At 47.7% G+C, this 19,705-nt stretch overlaps 1 protein-coding gene across 1 annotated transcript in view; it reads left to right on the forward strand.

Moving 5' to 3' along the window:
- The window catches only part of FUBP3 (far upstream element binding protein 3), a 40,469-nt gene extending 24,502 nt beyond the window's left edge, over positions 1-15,967 (forward strand). The window contains exons 12-18 of the mRNA XM_086624979.1: positions 452-552; positions 1,837-1,978; positions 6,953-7,113; positions 7,966-8,039; positions 8,543-8,619; positions 13,371-13,498; positions 14,614-15,967. Of these exons, the coding sequence (XP_086481105.1) occupies positions 452-552; positions 1,837-1,978; positions 6,953-7,113; positions 7,966-8,039; positions 8,543-8,619; positions 13,371-13,498; positions 14,614-14,622 (692 nt within the window). The 3' untranslated portion in view covers positions 14,623-15,967. The remainder of the gene's footprint in view (positions 1-451; positions 553-1,836; positions 1,979-6,952; positions 7,114-7,965; positions 8,040-8,542; positions 8,620-13,370; positions 13,499-14,613) is intronic.
- Positions 15,968-19,705: the final 3,738 nt, after the last annotated feature.

The following is a 19,705-nucleotide window of genomic DNA, read 5'->3' on the forward strand; positions in this document are numbered from 1 at the left end:
TCATGTCTTGAGTGTTAATTATATGGAAAAACAAAATAACAATAACAAAAAAAACTTTTATTTCCTGTCTAAAGAATTCTCCTTCAGGATACTAAAGCCTTTGGGGATCAGGAGTTGATTAATTCTAAGTAACTTTCTCTGGGTCCTTGGCTGTCTGATCACCTATCAAAGCTGCCTTTGTCCTCTTAAAATTGTATCAGTCTCTTTCATGGCTTTTTGACATTTGAAAGTGTTGCCTTTTGAATGTTTTTCCCTCTGCAATGTGGGTTGGGTCTCGGTTTTGTTGTCCTTTAGTACATGGAAGAGGGGCTGAAGGTGGAGGGAAGAGGTAGCTCTTGGGACAGTTCCGTATGTGAAAATGCTGCTAGCGATAGTGGTGCTAGAAGGAAGGTTTTGTTGGCGGGTGGATGTTTTCTCCCTTTAATTTAGTCTTTGCCACCTCTCTTCACAGATGATGGGATTAGTTCTGAAAGAGTCGCACAGGTCATGGGGCTTCCCGATAGGTGTCAACATGCAGCACACATCATCAGTGAGCTCATTCTTACAGCACAGGTGGGTTCTGGAGGCTTTTGGGAGGAAAGTGCTTATATGGGAACGTAGCATGCATGCAGCTGTGTGGATGGATGCCACCGTCGGAAGAGCAGCAGTGTTAAATTTTCCCTCGGGTAGGCCACAAGTGCTACTGCCCAGGATGGAGCTGCTAGGTTTGTTTATTTGTTGTTTTTGTTTTAATGGGATGCGGGCTGACTGAGCTGTGGGAAGGTCTCCTGTTCTCAGACAGTATTGTGAGGCCTCATTGTAGCTCCACATTGTACCTCACAGGTTCAATTGTTCTTAAGTTATTTGAAAACAGTGACCTAGTGAAATGGAGTCCAGCACTAGTGGGAGACAGTGACTGGAGGCTCTGCTGGGTAGGACTGAGAAACGCTTAGACAGCAGAGTGTTATCAGTGCTCAGTAATGCCTCCTCTTCAGGCGCCAGTCCTCTGGTCTGGTGGCTGTGGGAGGCAGGAGAAGAAAATGAATGCTGACGTGTGTGGTCGCTGTACTCTAAGACAGACACCAACGTATTGCATTGCCCAAGAGCAAGATGGGTGAAGTAGTAGGGCAGACTCACGAAGGAGGTTGTATGTTCCTCTGTATTCTGAGAAGTAAGGATGTTAGGCCATTCCAGACCAGATACCTGAGCTTAATTTCTCCATCAAGGGTAGATCTTGATATCTCTTCTTGTTCTGAGATCTAGTTTAAATACTTGATTTCATAGGATTTTTTTAATCATCGACTTAAATTTTGAGGTCTGTCATGATAGCCTCTGACTGCCTGTGGCCTTTGCTTTTAGAGAAATCAGTTACCCAAAATAGGTATGTCCTTTAAGTGTCCTTGAGCTTAAAAGCTTCCTTTGGAAGTTTGGAAAAATGTGCATTTCAGCTGAGTAATTCCAGGAGTTCTTTAAAGAATGACTCTTGAAAGGGTTTGGAAGCAACTTGTGTGTGTGTCAGTGCCAAGATGTATTGGTTGCTGTAAGGAAAGCCCCCATCACAAACTAAAAGTCCTTTAGTAGTTGATGCTTGTTCATAGGTTTATTTCAGCAGATACAAAGACATGCATTTAAGAAATATAAATATCTTCCTTAGTCAGGAAGGCAACTGTAACCTACGTTACTTGGCATTTCTTTAAAGTGCTTCAAAGTCTTGAATGTGAAACTGAAGTCCAAGAATATCTTAATTCAGTGCCATTGATTATAATGCTATTTAACTTACCTTGCTTTATTTTGGTTTTAATGTACATTGGGGCCAGCAAAAAAAAAACACTGATAAACATTTTTTTGCCTTCCAAGGAACGAGATGGCTTTGGAAGTTTGGCTGTCGCCCGAGGAAGAGGTCGTGGCCGTGGGGACTGGAGTGTTGGAACACCTGGGGGCATGCAGGAAATAACCTACACGGTGCCAGCCGATAAGTGTGGTCTCGTTATAGGCAAAGGTAGGTCTGGTGGCACTAAATGCTAGAGCTTGCAATCTTTTTCTCTCTCGGGATGGTCGCATTCTTGCTGCCTGACAGTGAAGCTTTGGAGTTTTCTGTAATTGCAGGTATTTAGTGGCCGGTGAATGCAGCGTAGGAATAAGCTATATGCGCTTGTAGCTGTTTTCTTTGTGGTGCTCTCACTCATAATTGTACTCTCCAGGCCCTTGTTCACAATATGTAAGAGAGGCTCTTCATGCAGAGCTGTCAAGTAAGCTTGTTATAACAAGCAGCTGGCGAAGAAAAGGCAGGTTCATTTGTAGATTCTTTTTATAGAGAATTCATATAAAGGACAGTTTATCAGGGACAAGCAGAACAGTCATTTCGTCATGCTGGATTTCTGAGTGCCATGGGATAAAATGGAAGGTCTCCAAATGCGGTAATAACAGTAGCTGCTTCCAGCCATGTACCTGAAGTGTCTGAATAAAGTGAAGTAGCAGGATTTGTCTGTATCCAAGCTTGCGTCTGAGCCTGTCACGGAGCATTGAATCTCTCCATGCTGAAGAGATCATAGAATCATAGAATGGTTTGGGTTGGAAGGGATCTCAAAGATCGTCTAGTTCCAACCCCCCTGCCATGGGCAGGGACACCCTCCACTACACCAGGTTGCCCAAAGCCTCATCCAACCTGGCCTTGAACACTTCCAAGGATGGGGCATCTACAACTTCTCTGGGCAACCTGTTCCAGTGTCTCGCCACCCTCAGAGTGAAAAATTTATTTCTTATATCCAATCTAAATCTCCCCTCTTTCAGTTTAAAGCCATTACCCCTTGTCCTATCACTACATGCCCTTTTAAAAAGTCCCTCTCCAGCTTTCCTGTAGGCCCCCTTTAAGTACTGGAAGCCTGCTGGAAGGTCTCCCCAGAGTCTGTTCTTCTCCAGGCTGAACAGCCCCAACTCTCTCAGCCTGTCAAAGCCTGTCAGATGGACAAGGAGTCATCTGGCCTTCCTCTCAAGAACCAGTCCAACCCCAAGACAATTATGAAACCAGAGCATCAGCAGCAATCTCCATTTGTCATAGAGCATGAGCTACACGTCGGATAATGGCAGTACTTAAATTAGAGCCAGGAATAGAAGAGTTCTATCGCTCTGAATTGTTGTGATGCTTCTGAGTTAATACACTGACGTATCAAAGGAGTTGTATTTAATTTTTCTGTCTGCTTATTTCAGAAAGAATGACATATGCCTTAACTAGTATTTAAGTAGTCACAGTTGGCTTTTAGCCTCAGCAGAGATGAGGTGAATAGAATAGGAACAGATTAGCTACAGCAGTAAAGGAGGCTCAGACTTTGAGGGCGTTGTGCCACGTTTCAGTGACATTTAGTTTCCTGATCTCCTGTTGGGCCAGAGTGAGCTTGTGATGAAACGTGTTGCGGGCTGTTTCCCCTGCTGTACAGCCCTGATGCATCTCACTTGTTCCCTTCCATGTGTCTGGCCCCTATAGCACCCTGAGCTCCTGCCTTTTTGGATGACAAGGGACACAGATACGGGACATGTCAGCAGTCTGCAATCATTTTTAGAAGTTGTTCTTTGCCGTAAGCCAGTTCAGGAACCTGAAAACTTTTTTCAGGATGAAGAAACACCTGCTCCCCCCGTTATGCAGAAATTGCAGAGCGATTGTGCTTGATCTCACTGAACAGCCCAGTTGGGCAAAAGATCAAGCAAAGCAAATTTTAAGCCCATAAGTGAGAGTTATATGTATGGAAAAAATCAAATTATAATGAAACTTTATTGCTGTATCCATTAGTCATCCTTAATAAAGGATCTGAAAAGGTCACTTGTTGTTCAGCGGTGCGCTGAAGTGGAGCATTTGTGACCGCAGAGAGCACTGTGTGCTGAAAAGATAAATGCAGGTAGCGGAGTTCGACGTCCGAGCAGTCAAGTGCAAGGCCTGGCACAGGCTCGCTGTGGGGGAGAAGGGGAGCTTTTTACCTTTGTTTCCACAACAGCAAAACAGGGATTCTTACCCAGCCAGATCAGAAGCTTTCTGGAGTGACTAATTACTAGTTGTATGGTGATTTGAGTGCTTGTAGCTTTGTAATACCACCTTGTAATCGGTGTTCTTACAGTGCCCGTGCTCTTAGTCTATTGCAGCCTTCATTTTTGTCAAGTGAGTGATGGCTGTAGCACTGCCTTCTGGGGCCCGGACCAGGACTGATATGCCACTGGGTTGATGCAAGACACCTGATTCTTCTTATTTCCTCTTTGACTGCCTGTGGGGCAGTGTAGGGGAGAGGGGATGTTAGTGGGGTTTTTTTAACAGTGACCAATTTTAAAACCTTTGCTCCCCACTTTTAGTTTCTGAGCAGTTTCCAGCTGTTTTTGCCCCCTGCCATGATACCGGACTTGGCCGTTAGCCTTCTCTGTAAAGTCTGGCCGAGACCTCTGGGCCAGTTGGGTCTCAGTTCAGCACCCAAGCAATGGCTATCTCGGGCCCCAGGTTTAGTGTGTGCAGAGTGGCCAGGTAACTGCTACTTTCTGCAGCATAATGCGATAGAAGATCCAGGGCCCTTTTCTCATGGGCATCACTTCTCAACTGGGGAGCGTGAGCCTTTATGAGTTGGAAAGAAGTGCTTGGCTCCTGGCAAATCGTGTTCGTAGCTTTTTCCTCTAGAGGGTGGGTAGGTGCAGCTTTTCTTTTCTGAAAGACTGGAGGAAGGGTGGAGACGAGCGCCATACACATGTCAAGTGCTTTCTCTGTTTGCTGGTGCTTGGAAACAAACCACAGCCTCACTGGGCCCCCGCTGGATTTCCATGATAAATACAGCAATATTGACAGATAACGTGGCTGGCCTGGCTCTTGTCAGCTCTGCCTTTTAGCAGGTTTGATTAATTGCTTTACGATTTCACGTCCAGCTGGGGGGCCACTCTTGGATCACTTCTGCCCCCCATCAGGTAGAAGAATGGAGCAGGCTGCTGAATGCATCTGTAGACAGCCACCATGTGCTGAGAAGGTCACCTCATTATGGAGGAAGATGAACTCCTTCCGGCACCGTGCAGCATCATGTTGGCTGCGTCACTTCATTTGCATGCTCTGGAGGCTGAATTGGGATCGCTTGAATGGGAGGGACCACTTTGGCATGTACCAGACTGGAGGGTAAGGAGGAGAAGGGCACCATGTCCTGGTACAGGGGTAGGAGCTTGCAGCCTCTGACCAAACCTGGAGTGCCATCTGACTTGATCCTGCAGAGTACGGTCTAGGAGGGAGCTGATGTGGAAACAGGCCCAGTGACCAACACCTTGGTGCTGAAGCTGAATTGGGAAGTGATTTGATATCTGTATTCTCCTTGCTTCCAGTTTGAGAAAGCTTCAATGTTTAATCCCCTGTCAGAAGGAGAAACCTAGTCTGCTGTGCGAGTAGCAACTTCTGGTTATGCCTCTGTCCCCACGTAAAGTTCTCCCACTCCTTCATGATCCAGATTGTGTTGGCTGAAAGGGTCCTGTGTTTTCATTAAGCAGATGAAATGGCTGTTGATTCAGATCTCACCTCAATATATAAAAACCAGAGCTTCGAACAAGCCTGCATCAGACAAAAGCATTACATAAAAAAACCTCCTTGGTTTTGAAACTTCATTTTACCGCTTTACCATGCTTGACTGAAAATAAGAGGCTTGGCTTTTGGCTGCACAGTACAATCACTGTTGTCTGCCCAGGGATGTGACACGGTTACCTTTTGTTAAATGCATCTTCAAAAATTCATTTAGAAAGAGTTAATTGCCCTTTGGCAACTTTTCCTCCTCCCTTCCCCAAGAAGGCTTTAAAATGTTAAAAAGGTCACGAGTCCATTACAATGAAATGAACAAGTGTCTGCAACATCCACAGTTTGTTTTGAAGTTGTGCTGGGTGTATAGAGATGGAAATGCAAGCGAAATACAGGAGATTATTTTTGGACTCTCTTTTTAATTAAAAACAAACATACATCTCCAGTTAGTTTCCTTTGCTCTCCTTCCTGCTTGCTGTATGTCCTTTTGGCTGGTGATTTTTGATTTGTGGTTTCAAAGTTGTAAAACCTCATCCTGCCCCGCACCCTTTAATTTCTCCAGTTGAATGGAGCTGGTCTGTAAGTTGTGTGAGCTTCCAAAAGAAGAATTGAACCATTGTAACATTGGCTGAGGCTTTTGTTAAGCAAATTTCGTTAAGAGACCGGGACCTAGCAGGTCTTCAGGAAATCAGATCCACTTTGGCTGGCCCGGCTGCATCTTGCTTGAAGCCCTCCTGTGCTCTAGTATATCCAGATGGCAAACTAGCCAGATATGTTGGCTGCATGCACAACTAACTCTGAAATAGCAGGAGACTGCCGGGAATCCTGCGGTCGCACAGAGGGGTGCGCGTGCTGCGGTGTGAATAGGAGGCGCGGTAGCAGAGGCTTCTTTAAGGGAGGAAGCTATTGCACAGCACATGACTGGGAGACACCTTGCAGCTTAAAACAAAGCTTAAGCTATGTGGCTGGTGGCTTTTTGCCTTAGAGCCATGAAATGTCTAGTCATGGAAGAAAAGCCTCATGGAAAAAAAGAAAGAAAAAGCATGTTGCAGGTGACTCTGTTTTCTTGAGGATTGTGAACAACTGTGCAAAACCAGCGGAACTCAGTCAATGCAGTTTTTGCATCTGGTTTGTCAAAGAGTATCTCAGCCATGCTGTGTTTGTTGAGAGCCTAGAAATATCCACACAGGGGGTCTGTGCCTGTTCTTGAAACAGCAGCATCCATGATCCTAAAAACGGTTGCAGTAGCTCAAAGTTTCAGGTTATGTTTATGAGCAGTTTAAAGGAGCAACATGTGCTCAAGTACTGTGTGTTCTTATGCCTCAGCCCACCTCCCTTGAGGCACACAGAAGGTAGTTAAAACCATGTTCCATTACCAGAGCGTGACTTTGATACGCTTTTATGGAAAGACATGCTGAATATCCCTCTTTATGTCTTGGTTTTCTTTTCTTTCAGGTGGTGAGAACATCAAGAGCATAAATCAGCAGTCGGGAGCCCACGTGGAGCTCCAGAGAAACCCGCCTCCAAACACAGACCCTGGTGTACGAATATTCACAATCAGAGGAGTTCCTCAGCAAATTGAACTTGCTAGACATCTCATAGATGAGAAAGTTGGTGTAAGTCCCATCTCTGTTGATCTTGGTCTGTCTCTTTCAGACGTGGTGTTTTCACTCTTAGGTATGTGTAGGGCTGGACTTACAGGATGGCACAGGATACACACATTTACGTTATTTAGCTTCAAAACCATTTGCCTGTTAGCAACTGTCTTGAACTTTGATGGCCCTGCAGCATCCATTGGAATAATTTTTGCTGTACTCCCAGAAGGATCTGACTGCTGACATAATCAAGAATAGTGTGCAGCTGTATGAGAGGGAAGAACAGCAATAATAAGGTATGAGAAGGCTATCAAAGGAGATTTTTGAAGGGAAGACAGTAGTGTCCCTGCATGAGAATGACACAATCCTGGCATCATCATCCTGAAAGTAACACTCAACTCCTTGCTCCAGTAAATCCAGAATGACTTTTATCTTCCACTTAATGCAGTGCTGTGGTATTGAAGCTTAATAATGTCAGGCTGGAGTACTACTGAAGGGGGAGAGTTGGGTAAAAGAGAGTATGGAAAACACTGAACTGGGGCATGGTAAAGCTGAACAGCAACCTTTATGCCCAGTGACCTGAGTGGAGAAGGCTCGATACCAACCTCAGGATCCAAGCTATTCAAAGGAAAACTTCCAACTGTGCTGTAGTCCCTTTAGCCTGTTTGTGGACTGGCTGGGGTTGCTTTTGAATCTAGGCTCCTGGAGTGTGCTGACAGTCCTGAGGACTTCGTCCCTGGAGAATCAGTCACTTCTTTCAGGTGCTGGGGTTTAGTGGAACGTGTCCCAGGCTCTTCTCCCCTTTCTTACTGCTCATACTTCCTCCACCTTGTGCTTAGAGCCGGCATTAAATATTTGTGGATTCTGTGACAGGGTACCAGCATGGGTGGACCTGGAGGATTTGGTCAAAGTCCGTTCAGCCAAGCACCTGCTACACCTCATCAAAAGTAAGCTTCTCCATCCCGTCACAGATGGGCTGTGGGGAATGGCTGGGAGCTATAAAAGCATTGGGAGAAGGGTGGAGGGGTGAATGTATAAGTGGAGCCTTTTAAAGATCAAGCATTCGGAAGCAAGGAGCAAGTGAGATAAAACCTTTAACCTGCTTGACTGCAGGAAGGATTTTAGCTATTAAATTATGAGCAAGGTAGGTAGTGGCATCTCCAGAATTCCTGTCTCTAATGCACTGAGAGCATGGAAAGAAGCCTGAACTGCGTAGATCACAAGGAGTCCTGTTCAGTGTCCTCTTCATCTTGGCTTCACGAACAGACCAATATCAAGACAGTTAGCAGGCACACCTACACAGTGTTTCCTTTTTTTTTTTCCCATGTTCACCTGTTTGCTCAGCAGTTGCTGACTATAAGTAACGATTTTACTTCTGTGGGCAGCTTCATGTATATGGCCTGGTAAGTATTTTATTGTCTACTTCAGCTTGCCTTTTTGTCCTCTGCAGTGGTCCTCAGGCGTTCATGACGCAGGGTTGGGGCAGTACCTACCAGACGTGGCAGCAGCCTGGACAGCAAGTCCCAGGTAAGTGTCTAGGAGCTGGATTGGAAAAGGGTTGGTGTTCCCTTTGCAATTGCCGCTTCGTGCCTGCAAAACACAGGTTCACCCATGAGATCGCTTGTGTGAAAACAGCAGAATAATTTCCTGAGCAGAAGAGGTGAATGGAGGCATGCTGTGGTGTTTGAGCTCAGAACAAGCTGAAGTCCATTGTAAACTGTAACGGTTTTTGTGCACTGAGCTGCTTACTGCTTGTGTCTGCTCTCTTTGTGTGGAAACTCAGTCCTTGCTGTCTGTTTGCAACAAAAACGGTTCTGCCTTAGGCTTTCTTCTGCCAGGGTTCTCCAGGCAAGCACTTGCCGACCTCTCTTCCCCCTGGGTCTGGTGGTGACCCCTCCCATGTCTTTGTTCTTGACCTTATCAGTTCTTGCTTATTTTCTTTTTTAAATGTTCGTTATGAACTCTTCTCACTATTCAACTCCCAATCTGATGGAAAGGAGATGCAGAAAATGAAAGAAAGGATAGGCAGGGCTCCTATGCTGCTTCATGCACACTGGCTGTAGTAGTGTCCCTGTGTCTCCTTTTGGGAGCTAAATGCTCAAAATGAGGCCAGCAGGGTAACCAGCTTTCAAATAAATAATTTTTCAAAAAATAATGCACAGATGTCCTTAGTCCTGAGTTCAAAAACTGAACTCAGATCACCTGTGCTGCTGGGCTTTCCAATTCAAGCCACCAGCATTGAGTCAGGCTGGCTGTTACTCTTCAAGGTTCAAAGTGTCATTTATTTCTAAAACCCTGTTTAGTCAAATTTCGGCAGGTTGGGCTGGGGAGTCCCCCTTTTCAGAATAACTGAAGTAGCAAATGCTAGTGGTGACGTTGGTAACTGCATCATCCTGTGTCTTCAACACCAGATTAATGAGTTGCCCTAAACAGAGCAGCTTCCAAGTCTGCTTGGTAATCTCAAAGCTCATGTGATGGGCAGTAATGTCCAACAGGCACCTTCCAATCACAAGTTTTCAGGAAATACAAGTTTTTCAGTGGCCGAGTCTTGTGAAAACTGAAGATAAGCACCAAAAAGTGGGTGTGTAGGGGGCTTTAATAACGTGCTTTTCAATGCTGAGATTGATTTAGCAATGAAGTAGATAACTTAATTAGAAATTCCCACTTTTGGATGTGCCTGAGGAAATATTGGAGGAGCAATGCCTGCAGTTGCACTTGTGATTCGCTGTGATGCTAATCACGTTTTAATGTTTATGAAATTATGCATTCATGAAATTTGGAAATCCTCAATGCTGCGTTGTTAACTTAGTGCACTTAGAAAATGTGTGCTACAGTAGGACATAGGAACTTTGCATAGGAAGTGTGTGTTAAACACTAAAAAAAAAAAGCCTCTGGAAGGATCCTGCTCCTCAGCAATTACTGTCTAAAAATCGTGACTTCCTTTGATCTCTAGGGACTTGCAGAAAGTCAATAGTTGTTGTTTTCAGGACAGCAAAATGCTTTGGTGGGCTTGAAAGGACTCTCTTTTTGCACAGGAGTGGAATGGTATGGTACTGAAAAAGAGTGTTTTCCATGTAAAGCTTGCTTTATGGGAAAAAATGTTATTTCAGTCCTTTCCTGTGCACCCCCAAGAGCACTGGACTTCCCCGAGCTTTGGGAAGCAGAGCAGTCAGTGCACCAGGGAAAGCTCTGCAAAAAAATTCATTTTTATCTTCCTGTAAAGCCTTTGAATAAATGCTTATGAAACGTGCGGTGCTATTTGCCTTGCGAGATGCCTTTAGAAACTCACCTTATTAACTTACCTTCTTCCTCACCTCCCTGAAGCATCCTCTTACCCAGCCCACTAGCCACTGGGAAAAAAAAAATCTTGCTTAGGGCAATGTATGGTCACGTCTCAAGCTTCACACCTCCTGGCTTTGGAGCTCTGGTATGAGAAGCACAGACCCTTTGAATCCCCTGATGCCAGGTAGTACGGCTTGTATCCCAGTGATGACTGCTTTGCAGTGACTTTGTCAGGTTTCTGGTGGCTCCCAAGACCAGTGAAGCATCCTGCCTTGCCATGATCATTCCCCTGGGTGGGTTTAGTACCACAAGGCCGAGTTTTGGCTGCAGATGCTTTATTTCTGCTGTTGAATCTGATGGAAAACGTTGGCTCTCCAGTTCCGTGTCTACTTAGGATCCTCCGTGTTCCTGTTTGTAGCCAGGCACACCGAAGGCAGTCTTGGTCAGGAGAGAGGACAGACAAGACAATGCTGTGCTTTAAGCCTTCGCCGTTTTCTCCTGCTGTGGATCACAGTGGTACCCAGTCAGGCCAGGTGGAGCTATAAGAAACTAGGTGGATACCTGCTTTTGCCTGTCAAGTTTTAATTTGAAACAGTCTTGTGAAGGGTCCTTTCCTGGGGTGCTGCAGCCTGTTTGTTCACAGCTCTGCTGGCCCCGTCAACGAGCCGGCTGAGTCGTCCTCTGAGCAGCTTCCTAGGGCCAGGCTCCAGAGTGCCCTCCTCGTGGGAGGAGGGGCAGACCCCCCACCCCCTACACATGTATTTAGATTTTAATTACTTCCCCCATCTTAAATAAATGAACTGGCCGGGGAAACGTTTTGCCGTGAAACGCATTTAGCTGCGTGTCCTTTCAGCCCGCTGCGGACTGTAATTCTCCTTGAAGAAAAGGCATTGAAGGAGGTCCTTTGTTGGCATTAGCAGGTGGACAGTTGAGGCAGCCTTGACCTCTGCCAGAAAAGGTCCTGACTTGTAGCGTTGGTCAAGTCTTTTAACCCGCTTTTATGCCCCTGGACAGGACTCTGCTGCCCTGTTCCCTCCACCCACTTCACACTTGCAGTGTATTATTTTCCCCCTTCCCCCCGCTTCAAAGCCCCCCTTCGCCCGGCGCCACGGGGCTGCACATGGAGCACGGGCAGTCGGGTGGGCTGGGAAGGGGTCTCCTGCCGCCGCGGCTCACGCTCTCGCTGTGCCTGCCGCTCTCCGTGGTTTTCCGACTGCTCTGTTTTCCGTTCAGGGCTTTTTTTGGGTTGTTTGCTGCGTGTCTGGCAGAGGGCTCTCTGCTCTGACTGTGACGGAGGAAACCGTGGGCATCCCACCTCTGTGCCCGGCTGGGCTCTGCCCTGCAACAGCACTTGGGTGTGCTGGATTGAAGGTGTCTTAGTGCTCCACAGAGGGGGAGCCTGTGCTAGGTGAAGACCAAAGTTTTGGGGTCTGTGAGGTCTCTCTCAGCGCAGACACCGGCACCGCTTACCTTAGTGCAGCGCGGGAGTCTGGAGACCGTGCCGCAGAGCCGGTGGTGGCTGTTAGGAGGGTGTCGTGGATGCCTCTCTGAAGGGTGCGTGTGAGGGATAGTGCTGAGGGCAGGTGGAGCTGGCTGGACTTTGTGCAGGGCTCACAGCTCCTTTCCATCCTGAGGACTCTGCAGCCGGTAGTGGTTTGGCCATGCTGGAGCTGTGTGCTGGGGCAGATGGTACGCTGGAGGCTCATGTGTGGGCACGTTGTAGAGACAGGCATTGCCCACTGGGACTCCTTCAGACGTGGTCTGCTGGTAAGAGTGGAGGTGAAGGATGCAGACTCCTGAAAACCAAGTGAGATGTCTCAAAACACAGCTGTTTCCTTGGCAGCTCCGTGGGTGGAGGTAGAGGTGACAGGTCTCAGTTCTGTGCTAGACCAACAGCCTAGGGTGGTTGATGTGCAAAATGAGCATCCTGGCCAGGTGCTTTGGCTTGAGCAGGTCCCAGCATGGGGGAGACTTGGCTTTACTGCCCTTTAACAGGGCGCAGGTGAGATGAAATCAGGAACTTGAGCTTTTCCTCAACTTTCCCTGAACTGAAGATGTGCAACACTGTAGAAAGGTGGAAGTTGAAGTGTGAAGTCTGGGCAACTGAGGTAGATCCAGGGCCTGTCTAGTGGAAAGGTAGATGTCACTGGCTGGAAACTGTCACCTGTTCCATACTGACGTGCCCCTTGTTGTCATCTTTGCACAGGCCAACAGAGCCAGCAGCAGAACAGCCATCCCGATTACAGCAAGGCATGGGAGGAGTATTTCAAAAAACAGAGTGAGTGAAACAGGGTTATTGGAGATGAATCAGCTCTTGTTGGAAACAGAGTTAACTCTAATCCGATGACTTGCCTCTCCATCCCCTGCTGTTATTAGCTTCCAGTCTTCTACAAAACCCCTTTGGTCCTCTCCTGTTGGTGATGGTGCATGTAGTTCTCTCCCTGAAAGCTCTCAGTTGTGCTGTCTGCTGTGCTCCTCAAGAGAGGTGCTCCTGTTGAACCACAGTCGACCTGATGTCCACGCTGGCAGTTGGCCTGCCTGGGGGAAACATAGCGCACAACAAGAACTGATGCTAACAAAAACCAGAAAGCCGAAGCTGGGTGGTGGAGAGGGTAGGAAAGCTCTGCACACGTGGAAAAACATGGACCTGGCTTTCTCCACTCTGTCAAGAAGTGCATGATGCCAACTTGTGGATTTGCTTTTGGCGCTGTGCTGCTGGAGCCTTTGGGCTGAGGATGAGGAGTGCAGGCTGTCAGACCGTCCCTGCAGCCGCGGGAAGGAGCTCTTAGTGCTGTCTGGCTGCTGTCACTTGTCACTTGCGAGCCAGCGCACAGCCTGTCCTGTTGTGCCCGAACAGCAGAGAGCCGGTGTTGCTCTGTCGGATGTCTGCAGCTGGTGGAAGGGGCTGGCTCTTCTCTAAGCTTTACAAAAGGAGATCCTAAGCCTGGGCTTGGTTTGAATTGTTCATCTCTCTCTTTTCCCTTCTTTTCCTCCAGGTCATGCTGCCAGTGCTGCTTCTCAGGCAAGTTCCCAGCCGGACTACACGATGGCTTGGGCAGAGTATTACAGACAGCAGGCTGCCTACTACGGGCAGACACTAGGGCAGGCTCAGGCCCACAGCCAGGTCTGTATTCATGTTCCCTGAAACCCACTGCTCTTTCCCTTGGGGAATTGCGTACGTTGGCCTTGCCCTGGTGCAGGGACTCTGCTTTGGGCTCGCATGGTGAAGCAGAGACATATTTTGTGATGGGGGAAGTGATCACAGAAGTGTTGTCTCAACATTGGACTCTTATTTCCCTGTACAGGGTGAGGGTTTTTTTGAGAGAGGAGCAGGAGGTGATTTGTTTCTCGTGAGGACCTTTCCTTATAACCCCCAGGCTGTTTTGTGGATTTGGGGAATTAAAGCAAAAGGAATGATGGAACCAGGCTGGCAAGGTAGCACAACACTGGCACATCATGTAGTCTGGGACCGTGTGTGCAGCCTTTGCCTTTTCTCTTGCAAACTTTGTGCTGGGACAGGAGCTGGGGAGGGAGCACCCTGTCCTGAAAGGGAGTGGAAAACTGTTGAAAAATAATTTGGCTTAACCAGCTGCCAAGTAGAATGTCACCTCACCTGTCACTCAGACTGCCGGAGGATTGTGTGGGATTTACCCCGACCGTACCCACGGGGCTTTCCCGAGCGCCGGGTTTGCGGAGCGAATGTCTTAGTGGGTGGCAAAAAGCGTGTGCAAAGCGCACGTGCACCTCAGTGGGATCAGACGCTTCTCTTCTCCCCACTGAACCGTGTTTTCACGCTGGCTCCTCGGAGCACAAGCCGGTCTGGGTGCAGGCGGGAGCGAGCACCATCCTCAGGCAGCTGCCACCTCCCCGGCAGCGCCGAGGTCGAGCGGGGCGAGCCGGGTGCGGGAATCGGCACTTGCCGCGGGCGCTGGCCAAGTGTGACCCAGAAGCGGTGATAAAAGGGAGTTCTCTTCATTCCTCTCTCAAAGTCTGGCCCTCTAGAGAAGAGAGATCTTGTTCCATAAGAGGCATGAACTCCTGGAAGGAGAGCTCAGGGATAGCAGGCGTTAGGGCAGGATCTCTTCGGTCGCGGCGTGGAGCATCGTCTGAGGTATATATCCCGCTCGGCTCGCACCGGGAACGAGAGACCTGGCAGTGGCGGGGGAGGAGGGTTTGACAGCTTGAAGAATTTGCTGCCGCTGAGTAACTTTTCCTTTTTTCTCTCCTGTCTCTCTCCAGGAGCAGTAGAACAAGGTCCTCGTGGCAATTTTTTTTTTTTTCTTGGAATCATTGTGGAAGAAAACCTTTTTATAACAGAGGTTTCTAGATTTGCAACATTTTGATGAAGACTTTTCTGTTTGTTTGTGAAACACTAGTTGTAGGATAATCTATACTGAACTTTTCTAAGAATCAGGAGCAATTAGTAATGTACTAAACTTATGGACATGCTGGTAATTTTGTTTCCAAATTTGTAAAAAACAAAAAACAAAACCAACAAACTCCGGGATTCTTTTTGGAGAGAAGCCAGAGAATTTGCAGGCACCAAAACGCACCCCAGAGCTGTGACATTTCAACATGTGGGTTTTTGTGTGTTTTTTTCCTTTTAATTTTCAATCTTTTCTGTTGCAACAGAAAGAGTGGCTTGGAAGTCTTAGGTGGTATGTAACAAATCCTAAAAAGAAAAAAAAAAATTAAACAGTATTTAAATATTCTTAAATATGTAAATTCATTAAATGTTTTACTTCTAATTTCTTGTACCTTGGCTGTCTTTTGATTTTATTGCATTTTTTAAAAAACTGAACTATGATATGTATTGTAATTAATTATGTGAATTCTGTATTGAGACAGTTACTGTTTTGCTGTCAGGCAAGTTATGGGCGGGGGGGCATTTTGTAGGATTTGTATAATTTCTAGAGTCTAAAGGGGTAATATAAAAATGTGTTAATTTTTTTAGCAATACATTTTTTTCATGTCTCCATTGCTAGTTGCATTTATGTATCTAAGACCTCCAAGCTTGTTTAAAAAAAAAAAAGAAAAACAAAACAAAAAAAAAGAAAAAAACTTTCCTCTATGCTCTCAGAAATATAAATACTGTTATTTTTAATATTAAAATGAATCTGCTATTAGTACCTTTAACAAACACTGTGGAACATAAAACCATATAAAAGGTAGTAACTATTTTTTAATTCCAAGGTGTTTTTTGCTTTTTCATTTCTTTTAAATATTTTCTTATCTAATATTTGTCAAATTACCTAGAGAAATAAATGAATCTAGTATTAACCACAGTATGCGCTAAATAATTTTGATTTAATAAAAGGGATAATATGATTTCCAATGTTTACTGTAGTGTTTCTTGTACAGATAACAGTGTATTTTTAAAGGAAAAACGGAATTGAAGCTATTTTTTCTTGCATTTTTAATTGCCCTGCGGGACATTCCGTTTTGAAATGTACTGAAGTTACTGTTCTTGGGTTCTTTCCTTATTTTTCCTTATGCTTGAAATGTCTAACTATAAAGAAACACAATTGGATAATGTTGAGCATGGTGTTTTAAAAAAAAAAAAAGTGTTCTTTTTATTTGACTGACAGTTGCATTTTACACTCTATATAATAAAATTTCCACAAGGTGTCTTGTGGGTGAAGTATTTCCAGTCTGGTTTACTGGGTTTGCTCCCTCTCCGCGTGCCGAGGTCTCGGTGCAGCTGGCCGGCAGCCCGCAGACCCCGTGTCCCCTCGCCGCCGTGCTCGCGCCGCGTCGTTCGTGGTGATCAGTGGAGCCAGCTCGAGCCTCAGCGTCACGGCAGCGTGTCTCTTGGCACCGTGGCACCGAGGATCTCCTCAACAAGGGGCTGTTGTTGTCGTCATTTGGGCCAGAAGGGTCTGGTTTAAGACAGGGAAGTTTTCCCTAAGCCAGAGGGTCATGGATCTACAGCTGTATAAATGTTTTTTTATTGCTTGTCCAGGAGGCGACAGCCCCTGGGTTTAGTACCCTGAACTTGTTGCTCTTCCACAACTTTTGTCTTTGCAGCTGAGACTGTCCAGGACTTGCCTTCCACCCTAGCACCCTCCCTACAAACGGGGTCGCTGGAGCGGGAGAGGTGCGGAGGGACCTGGCTCTGGCCATGCCCATCTATTGGGTATGTCGAGGAGCAGGAACTTCTACTTGTATCCAGGAGGAGTTGGGTGATAACTCATCCCCTTCGGAGATGCTTTTCTTGTAAAATGGGGGGTCTGTGCTCCTCCAACCTAAAATAGCACCATCCACCCCGCCCCAGCCAGCTGTAGGGGTTTACAGACGGGGGAAGGGAGGGAGGAAAGAAGATCCCATCTGCAAAGCAGGGAGCGGGAGGCATGTTGAGAGCCGGAAGAAAAGGAGATGTAGCATCTCTAAATATACCTCCAGAGAATCAAGAGAGACAGTGAAAGATGGGATAGTAAAAGCCACTTGGAAAGAGGGGAGAGGGGGGAAAAAATGGCTAGAGGAGGGCATAAAGGCTGCTGATGGGAATTGGGAGCGGGCATTACCGAGAAGACTTCCTTCTAATTCATCTTCCAAGCTCTGTGCCAAAACAGCATTTGGCATGGTTCACAGGGAGCAATTGTGTGATAATGAACCCTAAGGTGTCCCCTAATTGAAGACTGAGTATTACAGATTGTGCCAATAGTCGTAAATGGCGCGGGATTGTGGGAGGATGCATTTTCTTAAATGTATCTGTAAGTACAGATGAGTGAGTCTCCCCAGTGAAATACCCGTACTATAAATTATGGAAATATCTCTTTCTGATGCAACCTTTTATTGAGGGGGTGGGGCAGCGAAAGAAATAGTTTGCAAGCCTTTGAAATTCGGCCTGTCATTAAGATGGTGCCTGCAAAGCTGGGGTTTTCATCAGCAGTCTGGTGTCCTGGAAGGCTAAAGTGCTTGAAACGTTCCCAAGTTCAGCAATTTGTTTTCCATTATTGCTGCCTGCGTGGGGCGGAGGGGCCGCAGCCATTAAACTTCTTTCTGCTGTGAGTCCATGATGGACTGGAGAGGGGTGGGGTAGGAGGTGAAGAGACGCCTTGGCACCTCATGAGGGGCTGGTGACCGCTGGGTTCCTCCAAAACCTGCTCCAGCCTGGCTCCTCTGGCTTTCCAGGGGTCCTGGGGAATGGTGGGATGGTCAATCCCTGGCCAGGGCACCTTGCATTCTGCTCTGGAGTCTGTAGGCAGCTCCTCATGTCTCCTGACTCAGGTGCTTCGTGCAGCCCAGAAGCTGCTGTGATGTCTTCAAGCCAAGTCTGTGGCCTCCCAGGGAAGAACCGAGTCTCTTGCTCAGCCCTGGGCAAGTTTAATCCACAAATAAAGTGGATTAAGCACTGGCCATGTTGGTTTTCACAGCAGGAAGGGTTCTTCTGTTCCATGGGAAGAAACGTTGGATGCTGCAAGGTGCAGGGCAGGTTCCCCAAGGCAGCGTGTAGGAGCCAGCACATGGGCCACGTCTGGGGCTTTGGGGTCTGTGAATGGCAGTGGGGACGGTGCAGCATTTTCCTCCTCGGGAGGAGCCAGCGCCTGGTGCGAGGCCATGCCCGGGTGTTAATCCCAGAGGACAGTACGGAGCTCCCACAAGGAGACCTTCAGTTTGGGGAACACTCTATCTCTGGAGCACAGCGTCTGGGCTTGGAGGAACCGGAGTTAAAGGCCATCCCAGGTGAGTGCCCCAGTGGGACATCCCCAGCCCCCAACCAGCTCTGGCTCATCGGCTCCTGCTCTTTCCTGTCTTCTCCAAGTCATCTTCCTTCCTCCAAGCATGATCCTCACCGGGCACACGGACTTATTTCCAAACAGAAATTTATTGCCATCCTTCAGCAAAACATTCCTGAGCGGCAGCCTGAAAAAGCGTGTCCCTAAAGCATCTCGCTGGGTTCACGACGAGCCCGTTGCTCTCCTGTGCTCTATATTCGGCGCGTCTGAACAGGCAAAGGCTATTTTGGGAGCGGAGGGGAGACTTGAAGACAGTCTAAAATACTTTCTTTAATTTTGCATGATTTGAAAACGAACTACATTATGGACGTTGCGAGTTCAACCAAAATGATTATTGAAAGAGACAAGCAGGCATGGGATTTTTTTTTTTTTTTGCTTCCCCCAGTATTAAATATTTAATTTCATTAGAGCAGCAGTATGTTACAGTAAGGTGGGTGGGTGGTGGGCGGCGTGGTCGGAGGGAGAGCTCGTGGTATTTAACTTGGGACTTTTTGACGTGACACGGATGTTCACGAGGTCCCACCCGCGCCGCTGCGTCTCTTGCAAACCCACCTGGTTCATCTCGCTCTCGGGGAGGTTTTCGGGGCTGTTGGTGCTCGTGGGGCTGTGGCATGGGGTGAGGATTCAAGATCTCGTGGTGACAGCTCGTTCCTGTGCAGATAAAGATGTCGGTGTATCCTGTCAAGCAGCACACAGGTGTTTTAGTCCATGGAAGGAGCTGTTTATCTTTCATTTGGCTGGTTTGGAGGATTTTCCCTGGGTTTGCCGTGGGTAGCAGCGGTGCAGGGTGCCTGTCACAGATGGGACGCTTCTCTGCCCCTTTAGGGCTGGAAAAGACATAAAGGGAATTTTTCATAACTTTTCATGCTGGAAATCAGCAGAAACCAGGCACTAGGAAGATACTTATAGGAGAAACTCTGGAGTTCGATGACGCGAGGATGAGTTGAAGTAGCCACAGCTCCCTGGTCGGTTGGCAAGAGGGGATGGCAGCCTCCGGAGCCGAGGGCAGCGGGTGGGCAGGCACTGAGTCCCCATCCTCGTCTTGGTGTCACCCCAGCAGGTGCTGGAGATGGAAGGGGACGGCAGGGGGGGACCAGCCACCCCTGGGACAAGGGGAACAGGGTGCCCATGTCCCCCCTGCCGCCTGCCACCAAGTCTGGGGCACCTCGTTTGAGGCAGATGACCCAAAAGAGCATCTCTGGGGTTGACATGGGGGCAGGTACCAACAGCCCCCCCCCGATTATCTTCCCACTCTGTCCCTTATCACTTGAGGAAATCCTGTTTCAAGGCGGCTATAAAGAAGCCTCTGATCTTCGCAGAGGCTGGCTCGCTCCCCTTTAATCCCGGCCGGGCCGGGGTGCAGGTGCCGCGGTCCTGGGGGATTAGACCGTCCCTTCCCTTTGTGCGAGCCGTCACTCACCGGCGGCCGTGCCCCGGCGAGCCGCACCGACCGCGGGGCTCCTTGTTTGGGCCATTCACCGGGGAATATTAAACTTCACCGCCGTGGAGTCATTACACGGGGAGGCCGAGCCCACTGCTCTGTTTGTTTTGGAGAGAATAGGGCCGGCAAAGGGCAGGAGCCGCGGGAGGGT

This window comes from Tauraco erythrolophus, chromosome 22 (genome assembly GCF_009769465.1).
Source record: "Tauraco erythrolophus isolate bTauEry1 chromosome 22, bTauEry1.pri, whole genome shotgun sequence".
In the NCBI taxonomy this organism is placed as follows: Eukaryota; Metazoa; Chordata; class Aves; order Musophagiformes; family Musophagidae; genus Tauraco; species Tauraco erythrolophus.